This window comes from Camarhynchus parvulus, chromosome 10 (assembly GCF_901933205.1).
Source record: "Camarhynchus parvulus chromosome 10, STF_HiC, whole genome shotgun sequence".
Lineage (NCBI taxonomy): Eukaryota > Metazoa > Chordata > Aves > Passeriformes > Thraupidae > Camarhynchus > Camarhynchus parvulus.
In genome coordinates, this window is record NC_044580.1 from 6,705,087 (window position 1) to 6,726,646 (window position 21,560).

Genomic DNA, 21,560 nt, shown 5'->3' on the forward strand with positions numbered 1-21,560 from the left:
CCACTTACAGTGTGGTGCAAAACCCATAAAGGCCAACAAGAGGCTCCCAGTGGGCTCAGATCGTCTTTAAATTGGATGTTCCACAACAGCAGGTGTGTGCACACGTGTGCACTTCTAGAATAAGTAATGGCAGGTTGGGATGATCTGTACAGGCGGGAATGACAAGTGAGGTGCTGAGGGACACAAGCGGGGTGCTGAGGGACACTGAGCTGGTGACACGAGTTCCGAGTGCAGCTCCGTTCCTCCCTGGGATGAAGCCATCGCAACGGTGCCATTGTTAATGTTGTTTTCCGCATGTCAAGTGCTTTGAACTAAGCCTGTGAACATCTTAATTCCAGCTTTGTCAACACTTAAATCATCTTACCGCCGGCACATACTGTAAAATCGCCATGGGGAGAAGGAAGTGCACAGCAAATCAAGTTTACTCTGCCTGTCATTTAATTTTTATTTCTGAAGCCAAGTTCTTTACTGAGCTGCACTGCAGGCAGTGCCATTAATTGCTCTTGGGGATATAAGTCAGTGCAGAATTAGGCCTCCATTCTTCTCTATAGAAACTCATTTGATGGTTGGTGTGTTACACAGGGGCGTCCTTTGCCCGTTCTTAATGATTTCTATTGGACAGCTATTGAGAATGAGTTAAGCTACTCAACATCTTAGGATATTTTATTGGATTTTTTTTGCTAAATGATCTTAGGAACCCCTAAGAGGATAGCTTATAAGATACTTTTAAAAATAGGAATATTAACTAAAAAAATAAAGATAGCTTGTTAATTTATGAGCTTCCCTAGAGGAAAGTTTGTTTATTTGATGGCAATAAATAAACTGGCTGTACAGTATAGATATCTCAGACCTCAGCAGGAGTCTTGGCAACCATATAGAGAAATTTTTATATTCACATCAATTATATAAAGAGGGATGTGTCCATTCTTCTCTTTATGGATTCAGATCATTAATACAGGGCTACAAGGAGCCCCTTCTCAGCTGTTATCATTAACATAACAGAACCCAGTTTGACAGGCATTTTTATCTTGGCTCCTGATTAAAGCAATTCAGCATTTATAGATCTGGACCAAACACAGTGGCTATTAGGTTCAAAGTACACAAAGGCACATGTACATGCATGTGGATACACGCATAAATCCACAAAACAGACGGACAGACAAACACACATAAACATACACAAATATTCTTAAAATCATAGCCATTCCAGAATACTCCAGAAGAATCCAGTTTGGGTTTTTCAAGGAAAATACTTTTTGTTCACGTTTGTTAAAAGTAACAAAGGGGATCAGATAATTGTTCTGAACCTTCTGGGTTAAAATTACACCATGGTGCAACTGATTTGTCTTCATTAAAATCTTTGTCAATGTTCAAGAGCTGTTAAGATGGTGAATACTTAGGTACAATAGTCCAAAAATGTTACAATACTTACATCTCTTAACTTTTTCTTGTCCTGCAGACTATGGAATCACTGAACAGTGGCAAACCATTTTTGCAAGCTTTCTATGTTGATCTCCAGGGAGTCATAAAAACCCTGAGGTATTATGCTGGTTGGGCAGACAAAATCCATGGAATGACCATTCCTGTAGGTAAGGGGAATTAAAGCACAGCTATGCACCTAAACCTTCTCATGGCCAGACTAAAGCTTTGTGGAAGGCAGAGGAGGAGCCTGGGTTGCTCCTACAGTGTGTTGTGTGTTGCTGAAGCAGATGTTGGAAAGTCAGGAAGGGCAGGACTGGGTGCCCTGCTCTTGGTCTGCCCCACATGCACATGTGAGGAGGGCTTGGTTTCTTTTGCATGCATCCCCCTGAGAAGGAGATAGCTCGATACCTACATTTAAATATTGATACATGTATAAAAATGGATGAGATAAGCCTGAAAAATACCTTGGAACTCATGAAAATAGTGTTGGGTGCCTGTTTAAGAAACAGAATCATTATGTATAGATCTTGTTTGTGTATGACTTCTTACTGCTGATGCAAATAATTTTACCTTGGACTAACACTGGATCTAACTTAATTTATACTTTGAGAGTGTTCTTAAGGTTACTATAGAGAACTACATACATATGAAATAGATTTTGTTATAGATGCTTTTTCAAATTATTCAATGGGATGAGTTTCATATTGTATATATGAAATAAACTTTCATGCATGCTAGGAAATTATTATGTTCTTCTTCTTTTGCTAAAGAGATGCAAAACAATCCTTACCATTATTTTTATTTAAGGAGTTTCTTCCTCCTGCCCCTCCCTCCCAGATGTTGAACAAATACAGGCTGCATTGTCTGATGCAAACAAATTCATTTGCAGTCTGGACTAGATGTACCAAATGCTATAATTACACAACATGGCAAAATAGGAGAAAATTATTTTATGTAGGTGCAGTCATTAAGATAAGTGTCCTCCTCTTTCACCTGCATAAAGTAAAACTCTAGAAAATCATTAAGGAAAATGAACATTCGTTATGTGGATTCATGGTGCACATGTTCTTTGCGCATGCATGTTTATTCCACTTTACCCAGCAGGGCACACTCAGGGGTACATGCCCATTGCTGTTGCCCAGCTATTTCCCTGGTGTTTCACTGTGGGACAGCATCTGCAATGCACTCACTCACCTCTCTAGCAAAGCCCCAAACTACTCAAGTGAGGCAAGCAGATCAATTGAAAATATGCCTCCAAAATTTTCAGGAGGGAAACATCATGCAACTCTTCTTGCAGTTTTCCTCATCTTCATGTTTCATCTTATTAAAATTGCAGCATGCACTGATTGGTGTTTATCTTCGCTATCTTATTTTCACCAAAGAAATGACAATAATAATATTTCAGGTGTAGACATTCCTGCAAGGAGTCAAAGCTTTCCACAGTTATTTAGGCTGAGATTCGTAAATCCCAGTTTTGCTGCTTGCACTTCACATTTAATCATACAAAAGTGCAGACCACACCATAAATTCATGTATTCAGCAAATTTCCTGTTCCCTAATCTCTTTCTCCCTGGTCAGTGAATGCCTCCTTCTCACTCTTTAGCCCCACAGGTACACAGAAATTAGGTCAGCCACCAAAAGGCACTGCCAGATTAAGGAGAATAAATATTCTCTGCTTATTCTTGGTTTCAAGTACCTTATAGGATCAAATCTGATTTTTTTTTCAGTAAGGTGGACTATGCTGGGTGAAAGGAAGGCACATTTTCAGCATGCCTTCCTCAGTGCAAACTTTGTGCTAACACAGTTTTCAATGGTGTAGAATCATAAGTCCATCCACAGATTTTCAGGGGATCAATTATTCTTCATTTAACACTTCTCTTTATTCCTCTGCTTTTGCACCATAAATTTGTCATTCTCATGAAGCTGTTTTAGGGCAAAGCCACTGTTAAACAGCAGTGCTCTTTACGTTCATTTACCATCAGCTCACCAAAGATAAGCAAAACAACAAAACCAAAAAAACCCCACTATTAAATCTTGTCTTTATATTCAGTGTGCTAATAAATCTGAAACCTCCTGATCTTTTGTTGTTGCTGTTTTTGTTGAAGTTTTCTTTTCCTTTAAAATAAAAATAGGCAATTGATAGACAAGTAGAAGAAGTGTGTTTTACAGTCACATTCCTTTTGGCCCCAGAGCTGCAAAACCTTCAGACTGCCCTTTGCTTGCTCCCAAGCGTAAAGCCTTGATGATTTAAATTAAAACAGAATGAGGCTAGACCAGAAACTGTTAAACTAATAAACTGAATGCAAGCAGAAATGTATCTTTAAAGCAATATATGCTATGATATAGTTTAAAGAACCAGTTCAGCTCTCCTCACCCACTTGTTTGCTGTGTCCTGCTATATGAGGCATGGGACTGTATTATGGTTGTTATGCAAATAAAATATCCGTGCTGGAGACTCCTGATGGAAATCTAAGCAAACACATCTGTGGAAGATATTGCTGTCCCAAAGTGAGATCCTTGGATAAATGAGACTTGCTTTCTGATTAAAAAATGAAAGTCTTTGCGCCAGGTGCTAAGCAGCTGCAAATTGATCTTGCTCTGTTAATATCAGTGAGGACTGAAGAATGTCAGTTTACTTCAGCTGCGTATATTAAAAATACCCTTTTAACACAAAATTTTAGATTGGATGTGGGATCAGTGTCAGGTCCCTCTCAGGCAGTGTTCTTCTGGCAGCCAGCTAGTAAAGGATAAGAGTAACAATTATCAGCCACAGTGTCTTAGAACAAGGGTCATTAGCATGACTTAAAAGTCTCAAACATTTAAAAAGTCTCCTGTATAATTTCTAAGCACAAGGGATCTTTCTGTTCTAACTGTTTAGAGTAATGGAATTAAGGTCATTTAATTCTTGAGCTATTTTGTCATGGTAACAACTTGTTCTGCATTGTGGACAGGGTGGCTCTTAGATCCACCTTTGGCCTGTCCAGAGATGTCCAAGGCTTCTGAATAACTTCAAGTCACATATGTTCCCAAAGATTTTGTTAGAAGGAAACCTCAAAAATGCCATCTTGACAGAAAATCTGTGGATGATGAACTTTGGAAGTAGGTGTCAAAAAGGGCAGCTGTCTAGAGTCTAGTGGGAGACAGCAGGGAGAGCAGCTCTGCATGGGAGGCACCGCTCTGCGGAGAGAACGTTCTGCCCACGCTGGGCAGAATTAACCACCATTTGTCTGCCTTGGCAAGAGGCTCAGGTTATCTATAACTCTGTGTGATGAAGCACACAGACATGTGGCAGTGATTATGCAGTGACAATCTAAAGTCAGACAGTGCTAATGTAACTGTGTTACTGTTATGTTGCCACCATCCTTCTGGCTGAGAACCCACCTCTCACAGTACTACCGAGTACAAGCTGGTATTTTTAGCTGACTCCTCTGTGTTCCCTTGAGCACTTAGAGAGTTTTGCTTGTATGTACTTCTCTGTATTTTGACTTCTACTTCGCTTCTGATGAATCTTCCTATGGTCTATGAACCACTGTAGCATCTGTGAAAGATAACCTGGAAAACCAAGCTGATCATCTTAGTTTGTGTCACAAATATTCTCATCTCTGCTGGGGAGTTGTCAAACATCTGGAGATCAAAACGCTACAATGATGTTTCGTCAGTGCAGTGCAAACTAAGTGATAAACTATTTTCTTCTGCCTTTTCCTGAATCTCTTTTCTCTCTTTCTCTGCTTCCTTTATTTTCTCTGTTCTGTCCCTGTCTTGGTTGCAGGCTATTGTTACCTTTCTCATAATTAGTCTGTATCTGGCCCTCAGCTGACATATTAGCTACTCTAGCTCAGGTTTCTACTGAGCAAATCCTGTAAAGTAGATGGATAGAAATAAGCAGACCTGACAATAAGTTATTTCTAATCAAATTCAAGTTGAAGTCTTTCCTTAAACCCAAGAAACTTTAAGGATTAACCTATTTATTGTTACCAGATATATCTTAGAGAATATTGCAGCAGGTTCCCAAAACACACTGTCCATTGTGAAGTCAATATTGCACAAGGGTGACTGCAGCTCTGGCCTGAACAGGGGAGAGGCTGGGGCAGCCACTTCCCAGCCCAGACTGGGAGGGAAAGCACATACCCTGTGTCAGACAGAACAATAGGACCAAAAGCCCTGTAATCTCTCCTCCTCCTCCTCTTACTCCTTTCCGCTGTCTAACCTTTTCTTATCCCGGTAAATCATCTCCTGCCATTAAGCCTAGGTAACCTCATCATTCTCACATACTTAGCTGAAATTATTTTCCCAAGTTAAGAGATTTGCGTTTTTCTAGATGACCAAGCACTACAGGCCAAGGGGCACATTCAGCTCATGCCTTTGGCATAGCCTTTCCCTCAGCTGTAGCCTCACTGAAAAACATCTGACCTAAATTCAGAGATAGTTCGAGTCTGGGCAGGTTTATACAGCTATGAGACTCAGTTGAGGTACAAAGGTGCAGTAAATCTACTTTGCACAGATGCAGGCTGAGCACACTAACAGAGCTACTGGTTAGACAGTACCTTAACTGGTCCTTTAACTAACAGCAGGTCCCTTTCTGGCTCTTTGTTAACTGGGAAGAAACCAGCATGTGTGACCTCAGCATGTGCTTCCAGACCACAGGAAGTACGTGATGCTCAGTGACACAAGTCACAAACTTTCCCTCTTCATTGCACATCTAGAGATTGTGGTACATTATTCCATCACTTCACACTGCTTGTGTCCTCAATGGCAGATGAGTCAGCTGAATGTTACTCTCTTACCCCACACTTGGGCTGTAGATCCACCTTTATATTGCTGTGTTCCACTCATGCCTTTCAGGAAATTGCCTTTGTGACTCTTCACTTCTCTCACCCTTAAATCAGCTGAGGCCAGTAAGTGCTTCCATGCTACTGCAATTTTATGTGCAGTACAGCCCTTTGCCAAGGAACAAAGCAGGTTACTTTCTGATGGGAAGCCTGATTCCTTTGTTCTACAGAAAGAACAATTAGGTTGCTCCTGAACCTAGACTTCCCATGCTGGCTCACAAAGAAACACTTCCATGACTTCTTTATTTCTTTTACTGCCATCAAAGGCTGATGCTTAGAGTTTTTTCCCTCCCTCTATTTTAATTTTTTTTTTTGTTCTGCCAAGTCAAACTGCACTTGAGAGTAAGCATGCTCATCTGTTTCAGATGGAGATTATTTTACGTTTACAAGACATGAACCCATCGGAGTGTGTGGACAGATCATCCCTGTGAGTATCTCTACTAGTGCTTTCTATTTATTTTCATTTGAACCAGCTCTCTTTAAAGACACATAAAACATGGGCTTCAGCTATGTGTGTTTTCCATTACGAAAAAAGCTGAGCTCATATTGTTGACATATCTTTAACAGCCTCCCTGCAAATGCTTATTTGAACATGCTAATAGGGTTTAGGCTCTGTTATTAGGAGTTAAGTTCTCAAGTCATAGAATTCACATGATTAAAACAAGCAAAGCAAAACACAGTGTTAATATGCTGTCAGTGGTTATGGATGTTCACACAACTTATGGAAAATTGATGCTTTGCTGTGGTAGTCTCTTTATTTATTTAGTTTTTACTGTGATTTAACAGGCTCCTCAGTTCCTGGGAGAATGTGATGTATTTTAATTCCATTCTTTCCTGCTATTTCTTTTACAAGGCTGGAGGAGAAAAGGAAACTCCAGGAGACATATCATTACAATTAACATTGTGTAGCTAACAGAAGACATGAAATGTTTGTTTTATTTGTTGGGAGAGAGAAACACATCATTTCATCAAATCCAATACTCCCCCTACACCCCAGCAGACACCCTCATAATAAAATCTTGCTGAACACTGCATGGGAATTGCAGTGAGAGGGTAACTTTTTCAGAAGAGCCAGTTAACCAGCTTTGGCAGAAATTTCAATGGGAGGCTCACATACAGCTATTAAAATATTGTGTGGAAGCTTTTTTGCTTGACAAAACACTGAGGGACTAATCAGGCCATTCTCTGAATTTTTTTGTTGATGTTGATTTTTTATTTTATTCGCATTACCACCAAGCCACTAAACAGAAACACAGAGCAATTCCATTACAAGAGGAGCAGCCAGAAAAGATTACTTTAGCAATGTACAGCCCTTTTCCCCTATTTATATTTGTTGCTATTTCATGTCTTTGTTAAATGGTGGCTTTTGTGTTTGGCACTCAGCAGAAACCCAGAGAAATGTGCAATGGCTCAGAGTCTGTGGCTACAGCTGTCCTGCAAACACCTACACACTCTCCCAACTTGGTCCTTATGAATGAAAGATTCCACAGCTCTGTCCCTGTTCCTCTGCCAGGCACACGGATGAGCATTTACTAAATGACAGCCCCAACACCTAACCCCAGCATTGCTGGACATTTCTTATGCTTGTTCCACTGAGCTTAACTGACAGACCTGCTGAAGAAACTTGGCCACAGGCTGAGGATCATGCCAAAAGCAGGATTTGTTCAGTTTAGATGTGTAAACCTTTGTTCGGGGTACCCAGCCATCTACCATACATGTTTGCTCTTCCCTCAGTTTTATTCTCCAAAGCCTGAGGATGGCTGTCATATCCATCTATTCTAACACCACTGCTGATCTGTTCTGTATTTCCTCCACGCTACCAGTCCCAGAGGACAGCCCAGGCTGCTGCATGTGCTTGGCCATTGCCTGAGCAAATACATTATTCAAAAATAAAATTAAACAGCAAGTCTAACACTGAACTCCTCATCCTCTTTCACATCCCAGCTTCCATCAAAACGTGCTCTTTGGCAGTGCTGTAGCATAAACAGGGCTATTTAGTGCCCTATAAAACTGCTGTGAGCTCTCCTTGCAATGCCATTAGAAGTGCAGGCTGTTAGCACACTGCTGGCCCGACAGCTCCCCTCCCAGGTTTATGTACTGGAGATGGAATTAAAACATCACTTTGTCTCCGGAGTTTATAAACAACAGAGGGAGTAAAAAATTGGGTGTTCTGTGAAGGAAAGACAGTTGTGTATTTTTTCAAGCTAGCCAGGGGCTAGAGAGATGTCTGAGAGTGGCAGCTGATATGCATCAGGCAGCAACACGTTCCGGCCAGTGGCTGACTCTGGGACTGATATTTGCTATTCTCCTTCTAAAAGAGACTGTTGTATGCATTTGTAAGTGTGATTGTGAAAACACAGTTATTTTATTACCCTGACATTTTCACTAAAATCAGCAGGACTATCCACTTAACCTGCTAGGATCAGGCCTTGGTGCAAAAGGCTTGTTACTTTTATCTTTATCCAAGGCATGTTTGTGCATTGAACTATATTAATATAATCCACTACATCATCTGCTGCAGTTCAATGAAGTTATAATGAATGACAATACAAAATTTTATAGCAGCAAAGCATTTCTCAACTTGTTTTTTACTGTCCTTTTAATGTCTTCCATATAGATTTCTCAGTAAAAAGTCTTCAAGAAAATTAAATGCTTTGACTGAACACTGACATTTATGGACTTTTTATTGTAATTCCATCAATTAAGGATTATATAATTTTGAGTATAAATTTTATATCTTAAGATGGGATATGAAATTTACATCCAAAACTGCTTCAACATGAACAGTTCTTTCCAAATGTATCAGAAGCAAGACCTATTTTCATGGGGGAATTAAAAGTGCCAATAGCAAAACAGTAAATTAAATTAAAAGTTGTGACTTAAAAAATTAACATAGAACTTTTTTTTATGGAGATTGCAGGTGGGGGTTGTATTTCTTTGAACAGGAGAGAAAGAACTAAGAAGTCACTGTTGTTGCTTTCTTAATGGCAGCTATTTAAAAAAAAATCCTTGCTTTGTGCTGGGAAAGATTTATGTTGAGGATCAGCCTGAGAAATAAGTGAGGTATCAGCTTGACATCTTGAAAACAAAACACCACGGCAATATTTTTCCATCTATCAACTTTTTTTTTTCCACAGTGGAACTTCCCCCTGCTGATGTTTGCATGGAAGATTGCTCCAGCTCTGTGCTGTGGCAATACAGTAGTTATTAAACCAGCAGAACAAACACCACTCAGTGCTCTCTATATGGGTGCCCTCATCAAGGAGGTAAGAATAATTGAGGGGAGTGATGTCTGTCTCTCCTTGTGGGGAGGGAACCACCAGCACATGCCTGCTTTAATGTGCTCTAACAGTTCTCCTAAGTCATGCTTACCTTCATTCATTCCTATTTTGACAGGCAGGCTTTCCACCAGGAGTTGTCAATATTTTGCCAGGATTCGGTCCAATTGTTGGTGCAGCCATAGCCTCTCATGTTGGCATTGATAAAATTGCTTTCACTGGATCCACTGAGGTAAGAGGATTCACACATTACTGTAAAACATGAATAAATACTTCAGTCCTTGTGCTGCATTTCTTACTGCCACTGGGTAAAAGAGCTACATCTAAATAACAGTGGTCTGTGCTTCCCAGCTAAACTTATGTACCACAGGACTTCCCAAGCACAAGCAGCTCCTTTCCTCCAGCCCCTGCTGTGCTCAGCACCTCAGCACAGGAGATATGCCTGGAAAAATATTGCTGGGATTTCCTGTGGGCTTAGGAGGATGTGAATCACATGCAAGTAGGCAGAACATCCTGTGTATAGCACAGCACACATAAGTGCTGCTTTAACATCCATAATTTGTGTATCCTCCTGTACTTGGGGGAAAGGGAGAGGAAGGGAGCAAACTGTGCAAATATACTTCAACTTTGATGCTGCATACAAGTACACTGAGGATGAGGAGGAGGCCTGAAAAGGAAGGAATGCAGGGAGAAAAGGAGATTGTCTAAGGGTTTCAGTTCCCAAAATGATAGAAAGAAACTGGCCGGAGGATGAAGGGAGACAGTTGTCTCCTGGATGCCAAAATGCCTTGCTAGGAGTCTATGCTGCAGATGTTAGAGAGGAGGCTCACTCTGAAGATGAAGGCTGCAATCTACAGCAAGACTAACCCCCAAAACTCTCATCACATCTTGCTCTCAAATATGTGCCAAGCTGGCTGTTATCAGGGTTGGGGTGGGGATGACAGAGGTACTCCAGACTGAAGTCACAGGAGAAGGGGCCTTATCTCATCGTCTGAAGGCAGACAGAAAGGAATCTCTGTGGGAGTTTCAGGGCTGGTTATATTTAGAGAGTGCTAAACCCAGCCCTTTTCAATTCAGAATCTGACAAACTATTGTATGGAGGGAGCTAAACCCCAGGGATCCAGTCTCCCTTTGATACGTTTGAGTCCCACTCGTGGCAGTGGAAGGCTTTGTGCATCCCAGGGATCCTGCTCTCCACAGTGAGGCAATTTGCTTTTTGATTCACTGACCATGCAGCCCTGCTAGGTATTTGTGGGTATCTCCCTGGTGGGCGCAAGGATTGCAGAGACCAGCTCAATTATTTCAAATAAATTATTCTGGTGGAATTATTCTGTAATGGAGTTTGCAAGTCACACACAAACCTAAATTACCAGTAAAATGTAGCTGCAGTCCTATGCCTAATTTGCACACACGGTGTTTTGCAATTACTATATGCCTGCACATGGTTTGTTAATGACAACTTCAGATTCTAATGTACACAGGTTACATTCTAAGTCAATGGCTACATCAGATTTCAGATTATTCTGTGGAATTACTCTAGTCATTACATCTTCTGTATTCAATTAAGATTAGCATGCTGGAATACTGAAAATTTTAATATGAGCTGATTACCCCCCATAAATTAAGTTGAAACAATTGTTTTTATAAAGATATGTGGTCTCTGTTTAAGATAAATATTCTATTATACAGGATGTTGCACTGTTTGGAAGAGGAAAAATACAGATGGGTTAGGTTTCAAAGTTGTATCTTGTAGCCAAAATAAATTTTTATTGTAGTTCCAGACAGCTTTAGTTTTAATGGGCGTTTAAACTCAAAAGCTGTGGGTTTTATACTAACTCAGTGCCTACCTTTAAAAGCCTTACTAATAGGAAGTGAAAAGCATTACAGAGATGAAAAAGCAATTCTCTAAGAACCTAAAGCAAGAACAGATGGATCGTTTTAATGCAGAGTTAGTGTAAACTATTCCATATTGTTTCTGATTTCCTGTAACACTGAATTTTTGTAACAGCAAGTCAACATTGTAACATTTTAAACACCACATTCTGATATGAGCCGGACTAGAGTCTCTGACTCCCCCAAAGCAGATTTCAATTTCTAGTGAAATAATAATGGAAATATTTTGTCTCTCTGGTACTTGTCTGAAGCATGTCAACTGTACACTCCAGTGATGGGGATTTCCAATAGCCATTAGGTGTATAAACACCAGGTATTAACTCCATTCCTCCATTGCATCCATGTGCTAGTTAAGGCAGTTCATGATGGGCAAGTTAATGATAAAATCTATCAGTACAAGCACCAAGATCTTCAAATAGAGATTCTGAAGCACAGGTTTTTCTCAAGTTTTCACTATGATGAGGTTCTTTTATATAAGTTCTTTACCTTTGAAGTATACATATAGCTAATGAAAACTCTCCATTTGCCTGTAAAAATCACAAAAATGGGCTATTATCTTTTTTCTGCAGTTTTCTTGAAAGGCAGAAAACAGGGTGCTCCTCCTACAGAAAAAAAAAAAAAAAGAATGCTAATATGTTCCAATATTTGGAGAACTCAATCCATAGAAATCCAAGCCAAAAGGCCAAGTTCACAACTTTCCCTCAATAAAGCCTGACACAGGCACACCACAGAACCCTCCAGCCTCACACCTTATCTTGCACCAGGACCAGTACCAGATGCTCACAGAAGAAGAGAGTGATCCATGTGTAGAGTGATCCTTTCCTTGCTGCAGCCTCACAGCTTCTGACAATCCATGACTTGCACACACCCAGAGGTGCATGTGGACACTTGGATTCCTTGTGCCAATGGCCTTGCCACCTGTGCATTGGTCCAGTACCTCTCGACACTCCTGATGACTGGGAGGCCTCAATCCTGTGCCCATGCAATGACAACACAGAAATAACTTTCAACTTCTGCTTCTGATTTCTAGTTTAGAGCTATCCAGAGTGCACTCTCTTCTCTGGGTTTTAGATTCTCAGGTGCTCTGAATTTTTTTAAAATACTGCTACTTACTCCCCCTGCCCCCACACACAAAATAAGGCATGAAAAAGCATAAAGAGCTCTTTTTCTCTGATGCCACTGCTGTTTGATTTCACTTCTCTCCATCTTTCCTGCTGCCCCTCCTTTTATGAGTTAGCTTGCACATATTAGAAGAACAGTCTGCCAACTCTTTCATCCCTCAGCCTATCTGCTTCTTATGAAACACTCTCCCATGGATCATCTTCCTCTCCCAATCCCCTACTACATGGACCCCAGAGCTTTTCCCTCCACAGCTCACTTGGAAGGGGAAGGGTTCTGCAAACACCTGGCAGGCTATGGATTTCACTCTGACAACTGTCACACTGAAAGAAATCAAAGCCCACCTAAAGCACTGTGCCTCCTTAGGTTCCAGTAGCTTTCTTGGCTTCTCTGCTTGCTTTGGTTCACTCTTCAGCAGCCTGTTTGGTACAGGCATTTTAACCAAAATGTTTATTTTTACTGTGTTGGTTTTAGTCAACCAGGGCTAATCCATGATCCTCCTTAATTACAGCAATCTCCTCTCAGGCTTCACTGACACATTTTTTCCTCATCTTCCACAATCAGATGAAATTTAAACTGCCATAACCAAACTTTCTTCCAGCCATTATGACCATGTTAACAGTTGCTCCTACCTTTCCTTGAAAGTCCATAATCAATGTACATATCTCATTACATCCTACTGAATTCCTCCTTGCTCCTTCTGGTCCCGAGCTGCAGAGTGGAGCTCCCACTCACTGGGAGCATGGGAGAGGTAAAGCTCAGCTGTGTCCCCTATCCCTGTTGTTTACTGTACGTGCCTTTTCCTTTTGCACTGCCCCTCTCTGCCTCAGCTTCACTGTTCCACATATTCTTGTCTGAATTCCTTAAAAAAACATATTAGCAACGATTTAATTAGAACTAGCAATTTACAATTTCTGAGTTTAAAAACAGGTCCAAACTCAGGATGTCTGGCATTCCCATGTGTCTGCTGTTAGGCTACAGTGCTCAGAAGTACAGGAGATGTTCTACAAGTCTCTTGTCCAGTGAAATAACAGTGGGCTTTATGTATTTCCAAGATAAATGCTGATGCTGGGACAATTTTTTACACATACCAGAAGTGCAAAGAGTTTCTTCATATTACTTTCTTATTCTCTAAAGGAATTTTGCTTTGCAAAAAAGGTGAAAGGCCTTCAAACACCAGAGAAAAGCAGCCATCAGAAGCTGGTTTACTCTTAATTTGCCGTTATTCCCATTCAAAACTGCAAATACAGCCATTCTCCTGCTGAGAGCTGTCTGCCCAAGTTGCTCCCTGTGTGCTCCACCTGAACTGGAACTGGTGTGGGGATGGTGTACCCTGAAGTTCCTGGTACACAGGGAATAGTTGAGGGCAGTATGTTCTGGGTTTAAAATTAGAAATTATTATGGAGAGTAAGAAGTTATAAATATTTTAAAATGCAGATTTAAAGCCCTGCCTGGGATAAAAATTGTATTTTGATTGTTGCAAAAGTTTAATGAGTTCTAATAACTTCTGTTTAAAACCAAATGTGTAACCTCCAAATCAGACTGGCTTACAACTCCCTCCAGTTGTTAAATGCTCTCAAGATGAGAATTATAGATAGCACAGAAAACATTTGAAGTTCTGGCCAACAAGAAATGTATCCTAAGTGGCTGGTTTCCACTTTGTTCAAACTACGACCCATTAAAATGCAGACAGATTTAAGATAGGATTCAGGTCTGTGTTCAGGCAGCTCTGCAGAGTAACCCAAATAAATATCCAACAAATTGGTTTGGATGCCTGTGTAAACAAAAGGTCTATAAACAACTGCAATAAACCCCAGCAAAAGAGTCTGCATTTTGCTTGGCAGAATGTTTTCTTTATGCACTTAGATTAACAAACCATGATCTCATCATTAGTCAACAAGATACTAGAGAGACCATCAAAGCAAACTACGGGAGAGTTGAGATTGATTCATGCCAAACAAATGTTTGTAGCTAACAGCTGTATTACCACTGATTCTAATTTACTCAGCAGGATTCTCCTTTCATTTCCAAAGTGAGATGAATGTCCCAATGCATGATGTAGACAGAATGTCTTCCTACAGCACAGGCAGTGGGTTGTGTGAGCTCTTCTGGATCACACAATCTCTTGCTGGTTTTAGGCTTCATGAAGAATTGCAACCTGGCATTTTCTACTTTAGCAGTAAGAACCCTAAAGGTGATCTGACCTGTTCTGAGAAGTCTGTGAGCTTATGGTGCTACACACATGCCCCGTGTAAGGATTTAGGGGGGCTACATTAGCATTCATTCCTGCTCTTGAAGAATCTTTTGGATCCTATCTTGGCCAACTTGTATCTCCTGAAGGAGAAGAAGTTGTTTCCCTTCTCCTTCCCTTATGTTTTTGGTAGCATTTAGGAGGCTGTTCCTGGGCAACTGTGGTGCCTCTTTGCCTACAAAAGATGCATATCAAAAGGAATCACCTTCTTAAACCCAGTACAAATAGGATGATGTATCAGTCCTATCGACATTAGCAGGAGTTTAGCCACAGAATTCCATGGGGCCAGGATTTAACCTATGCAACAAGTGAGCCATTTATAGCTTAGGATTCTGTCCAGGAATCTCTGTTTAGGACTGCCTTTTCACTTGTGCTGCACTATTCAGTATGCTCTTTTCAGGGTTGCTCCTCACACAGGGCATTGCACAGTCAAATAAAGCTGCTCTTCTTTGTGCCAGTATTCCAAATTCGCTTGTCATTGCAGGAGACACACCCTGAACATGTCAGGAGGCTCTAAAATGCTTGTCAGAAAGATTTTGCATATAATCGGGAATTCATAAAAAATAAGGCAAACTGAGTGAGCAGCAGCATGGGTTTAAGGGTTTTGCCAAAACAATGACATCCAGTGTCTCAATAGCTGGATAGAGAAAACTGTACTTCCAGAAAACACTGAAAATTTTTGTCTGGTCACATCATCTCCAGGAAACTTAATTAATCTCTTTTAACTTAAACCACTTAATGTCCTACAGATATTCTCTCAACGTCCCAAGAAAGGTATAGAGTATATTATTTTAAATGCCTAAGTGATGATGTATATCTCCTCTGCCATATTTTGCACTGTTCATGGCATATCTTAATCCATACATCTCCCTGTGCAGTTCTTCCCTTCACTGTCTTGTCTGTGGCAGTGTCAAGAAAATGACCTGCTGTTCAGCTAGACTGCAGCTCCCCCATATTCAGGTGTTCCCTGATGATTTACTGTTTGTGTGTGAGCAAAGGAAGGTTCAGAGCAAAGGAGAACCCAGTCATTCTGAATGACAGAGCTGAAGAGGAAGTACCACAAATCTTGGAGGTTTGCTTTTGACTCATGAGACTTTGAGTGCTCTAATAGTAACAGGCAAACCCACCTGTACCCTTTAGAAATACAGATTTCTGTCTGAAAACAGAAAATTAAGAGAACATGAAAGGCAACAAACATTTTTAAATTTTTGCACAAAGTACTTAAAATGCGACTGCTTAAGCCTCCTCTTGAAAGAAACATTAAACTTTCACATAGAGAAGGCATAAATGAACAACAATAAAATGTTTTAGATCATGATACATTCTCACTGCCCAGTGTCACATCATTGACAGTCCAGAAACAGACCTTTCCAGGACTATCCTTCAAATAGCTTTGTTGCACAGGAGTGCCTCAAACTACTTTTTTAATCTTTGTTTTTGTTGGTCTGCATAACAAATTGTTTTCTTTGAGATGGACCAAATTACATCTGCCTCACCCTCCATGCAGCTTACAAGGTTCTGGTACTTCACAAGCGATCCGGGGATACTCCTGATATCAATCTTGAAGCCTATTCAAAACAAGGTTGGGGAGTCGGGGCTTTCTCTGCCAACATTCCTGCTGAATAATCACACAGCTCCATTATCTGTGGGGGAGTCCTCTCTTCCAGCCTTCCCTGTCCGGGCTGTGCTGCCTATGGGGAGCTGAGGGATGGAGCTGAGACGCCGCGGGAAGCGTGTCCTGAAAGGCAGCAGATTGCAACACTATCACTTATCCCTTTCATGCTGTCTTCCTCCATAAAGAGAGGGCCACTCACAAAGGGCTGCCTTTGTCACTAAATAACCACGGTGCTGGTGCCTGCGCTGAGACTTTTCTCAACTTGTGAGTGCACAGGGCACAATGGGAGCACAGTGAACAAAAATGCTGAGCAGCATGAGCCCCACTATCCTGATGTCTACGCTGATCTCTAACAGGAAAGACACAGTGAAGCCTTCTATTAAGTTTTTACTGGGAAACTTGACAACTTCCCTGTATTAAAAATACCTCCGACTACACTTTTCCAAATTAACACCACTGTCTCAAAGCCCTTTGGACTTGAATATTTACCCTGTACTATGCTTGGACTTGCATAATTGTCAATTACTTGTTTGCATGGAATGCTTTCAACGTCCTTACTTACATGTACAAAAGCATTTTGACATTAAAGTAAAAAGCAGGGAGATGAGGGCTGGACACATTGCTCTGGCTTTCTTGGTCTGTCCTGCTCTTTGTGAATTTTTGAGGGGAAATACCTGGTTGTTGTTCTTTGAGAGGGGGAGGTTCAAGGCAGTGAGGGTGTGAATGGCATTGGCTGGCACGGGCTATAAACACAGAACTCTGGTTTCCAGGGTACATTTTCAGCACAGTTTGAGAGGCTGGAATTTCCAGATGACGTGCTCGATGTATGTGGTGGGGATGGAAGGCAAAAAGGATCCTTTTTTTTCAGGTTCACTTCTGGCTGTCAGTCAAACATAGCAATAAAATCAGCTCCAATTAAGGGGATATGCAAGGAATTTCATGATAATGTCAACACTCCATTCCATCAATACAGGGGTAAAGAAAAAAAGCTTTTTCTTTTTTTTAAAAAAGAAAAAACCTCAGTCACACTCAACTGCGGTATCACCAGATAAACAGTTAATCACAAAGGTACATGAAGTGGTTCACAATTCCTTCATTATCCTGTGAGGTTTTTCCTTTGTTTTTTTTTTTTTTTTTCCTTTGGGGGCCCTGGTTTCTGTTTCATTTGCTTTCTGATTACTCCAGTGCTGACATAACTTTCTCTAGCAGACTGCCTTCAATTCTCTAAGAGGTTCAGCTCCTCAGCCATTAACCCCTTGCTGCAGGGAATCTCACTCACATAACTTTAGAAATAGAAAACAGAAAGACCAGAGTACTACATGGAGAAAAAAAGCCCAGCTTTGGACTCACTCCCATCTCACTTCACCTCTAACTTTCTGTGTGACATTAAAACATGTCCCAGTTAAAATAAAGCACTTACCAAGGTTCTTAGGCTCCTCAATATTCAATAGGTATTTTTAGTCCTGTGTTTTACCATGTAGGAGCCTAAATCTACCTGTGATTTCTTCCTTAGCTGTAAAATGGTCACAGTTACGCTACAACTGTACAAAAGCTGATCTAGTTTGGATTTTTTGATCCAGGGAGAGGAGAATTTCCAAGGAGCACAGCTACCCCTCCAACTGTGCTGATGTGGAAGCATGTCAAATCTGTAGCTGTCAGATTGCTACTCCATTTAATCTATGCTCATGTTCATTGGTGAGATCTGTAATTTGTGGCTGCTCCAGCTGACCCCACAATCTACAAAGACATTTTGGAGGTGATTTTGACCTCCTCAACCCATATTAAGATTATCTGTAGTGCAGCTATGGGTCAGGTCTGGGACGGTGCTTTTGTAACTTCTTGCCTACTCAGTATTCTGCTCTGTGCTGTTAATCCTGCAGAGGAGGAAGATGATTCCATAAGAATTTGATGTATTAAGCCTTGTGAGCATGTCAGTGGCTTGGATGGAAGTAATTGTAGTCACATCCATTTCAAATTTCTAGTTCAGCCCCCCTAAAATGCCCTCAAAGAAAGCCCCAAGCTATTTTAGCATAGCTGCATAGGGGTGAATGGTACACAAACTTAGTGCTGTGCCTTATCCCCTCTCAATTTCTAGGAAAAAAAATAGGAAATCTGTCCACTACTGATGAGAATATGCTTGGAACGAAGAACCTGCTGGATTATTTAAAGCTCTGCTCTACTGATAGCCAACCCTGGCTGTTAAAATGAACTGTATGACTACATTCCCTGTAAAATGTGTCTCCATTTCCTTTCAGGTTGGGAAGCTGATCCAAGAAGCAGCTGGAAGGAGTAATTTGAAGAGAGTTACACTGGAGCTGGGTGGGAAAAGCCCAAACATTATTTTCGCAGATGCTGATTGTAAGTCAGCACTTCCATATTTTTGCTAAAAACATGATTGCATGATGTCTTTTTCCTTTTTTTAAAAACTGTTTTTAGGGCACATCTTTCACATAAAGTGAAGTGAAGCAATACAGCTGTATCTAATGGCACTTTTCCATCTTACAGACGCGATCTAAGATGTGCTATCTTTTATGAAATACATCCAATACTTTTGGACCCACAGATTCATAGTCAACAAGAGAGCAGAAAAAAGGTTATAACCAAGCATATAGACATGTTGTTTTTCACAGTTAGTCCCACACACATTTGCCCTCTTATGCTCTGCAGCAAGGTGATTTAGTGCTTTAAATCTGGAAATTCTGTGATTTTTTTTGGTTCAAAGTAATTATAAAAAGGGACAACTTTTATGTACACTTGACTTGTTAATCTAGTCAGTGCAGTATTCCTTTGTTAAGTAGGTGTAAAGGGATATTATTCCATTTTTAAAATTTTCACTACTAAAGAATTGTGTATTGAAATATCCTCACTGACACTGTCTGCAGGGAGCTGAAAATTTTGGCAGATGTCTGATGTTGTGCAGCTGAGATTTCTGGCACCTGAGAAGGCACAGGACAGCTGTTTAGCTTAGGATATAAACACAAACTGGAAGTTTCTGCTTAAATGATCAGCACCGAAATAGTTACAATGTTGATATCTAAATTGTCAGCAGGAGGTTTTGAAGTTAACACCCCTTAAGATGAATGAGATGGTTCACACCTTGCTCTGAGCTCTTGTTTCAGGCTGGCTGCAGGCACACTGTACTCAATGCCCTTTCTGAGAACTTTGCAACCCCGGTAAATAGACACATAGAGGATTTGGTTGTCTCATTTAAAAGGGAGAAGTGAATAGTGAAGAATGATTTTGAATAGCAATTACAAGAGATGGTTACAATCCTGTATCCATTTTCAAAACATATCAATATCTGAAAAACTAGGGAAAGCTTGACAACTTCCAGTAGCTTTTCTACAAAGAAATGCTTTACCAAGTCAAGGACTGAAATTTCAGCCAATCATCCTGGTAAGCTAAAAAAGCTTTTGTCAGCTGGAGCCAGACATAGATATTCCAGCCTTCTACCCCAGAATCTCATCTCCACCTCCCACCAGATATCACTACATCTCAAACATCCTTCACCTGCTAACTCACATTTGAACACCTGAACATTTCCAGTAGAGTGACCTGTGCCTAGGGCAGGTCTGTGTTATGACCTTCCATGGGGAAAGGACAACTGCTCTCTGGTCTTCCCACAATTACAACTTCCAGTATTTGGCCTAAGATTTAAACTTCAAAGCTTTGATTATTTAAAAACAGCAACTGGCTCACCGTTCCAAAGGAGTTGTTTGTTCTGCTTGAGGAACACTGTGTGCCAAAAGTTAGCAGAAAGCATGATAAAGCTGTTGAAGGTTTAGTGCACCAAAAAAACAGAGAAGAATGGTTAGAGCCCCTCATGGTGAAAAACTGTTAACAATAGAGAAGAAACATTAGTTAATCACAGCTATCCACTGGTGCTTTCAATCTCCATGGAGCTGCCAGGGAAAATTTAACTGTGGTCCAAGGAACACCCCATATAATTTTTCTTAAGACCACACTGAGGGCATAAAAAGACATTTCTGTTAGAGTTGTCTAGAATGTGCTGAAACTAAAGCACTGTTGCTTTGTTTAGTCCATAAAAGATTATACTTTAACCAATGTTCCAAAGTGCTACAACTGGTAACAGAGGTATTTCAGTGCTGTAGGGCATCACTGTTTAGGGATTAATTCATTATTCTTGTCTAGTCAGTTATTACACCCAAAGTAAGAATGTGGCCTTGAATGTCTGAATATGACCAGATCCTCTCTCCTGCTTGGACACAGTGTGTCAGTTGTACCTCCAAGGAAGTTAGAGTAGAAATCAAGGGTTTATTGTTCTTTAACAGACCTATAATTTTAAGGCCTTACCCAGTCATTTGCATGGGCCAAGAGGAAATTTCTATGTTGCAGAAAAAGCATCTGGCTTTTTGGGAAGGACAGGTCTTGCCATTATCAAAGTCAAATTTACCCATGTATTTGTTTTGCTGTAATTCTCCCATATGAAGTATTAATAACCCATTGCCAAGCTGGGATCACAGATTTTCTTCTCATATAGTGACCTAGTCAGATGTATTTATGTGGGGCACATCCTGCTTCTGATGTTCCCTTAAGGGTTTTACTTGGTGAAGGATATGTTGCTGGATATAAAACATTGGTGAAGTTGTTCTTGCGTACCTTACTCCTGTTGACTGCCAAGGCCCTGTCTTAGCTTTTCCAGTGGGAATCATCCTCACTTCTGACCTGACACAACTACTGGATTTCTTGATTTAGTTTTATTTAACCAAATGCTCCTATTGAAGTTTTGGGAATGTGGCACTGTGTAATACACACAGCACTGGTGCAAAGGCAGATTTGCCCATTTGTTCCAGTGCATATGCTGTCTTGTTTTTCAGTGGACTATGCTGTGGAACAAGCTCACCAAGGAGTCTTCTTCAATCAAGGCCAATGCTGCACTGCAGGCTCACGGATTTACGTGGAAGAATCGATTTACGAAGAGTTTGTCAGAAGAAGTGTAGAACGTGCAAAAAGGAGAGTTGTGGGGAGTCCTTTTGACCCAACTACAGAACAAGGTCCACAGGTAAAGGACTAGGGCATCTCTACAGCCCAGGAGATGCCTGAAGTATTTAAACTCCACTAAGGCAGAGGTCAGTCATACTGAGTGAACACTCAAGGTCCAGGGTAGCTGGCATGATACATGCTTTCAAGAT

General features: G+C 40.7%; 1 protein-coding gene across 1 annotated transcript in view; it reads left to right on the forward strand.

Moving 5' to 3' along the window:
- The window catches only part of ALDH1A2 (aldehyde dehydrogenase 1 family member A2), a 52,856-nt gene that overhangs the window by 24,424 nt on the left and 6,872 nt on the right, over positions 1–21,560 (forward strand). Inside the window, exons 5-10 of the mRNA XM_030955533.1 lie at positions 1,460–1,589; positions 6,617–6,678; positions 9,389–9,517; positions 9,648–9,761; positions 18,663–18,765; positions 21,246–21,430. Of these exons, the coding sequence (XP_030811393.1) occupies positions 1,460–1,589; positions 6,617–6,678; positions 9,389–9,517; positions 9,648–9,761; positions 18,663–18,765; positions 21,246–21,430 (723 nt within the window). The remainder of the gene's footprint in view (positions 1–1,459; positions 1,590–6,616; positions 6,679–9,388; positions 9,518–9,647; positions 9,762–18,662; positions 18,766–21,245; positions 21,431–21,560) is intronic.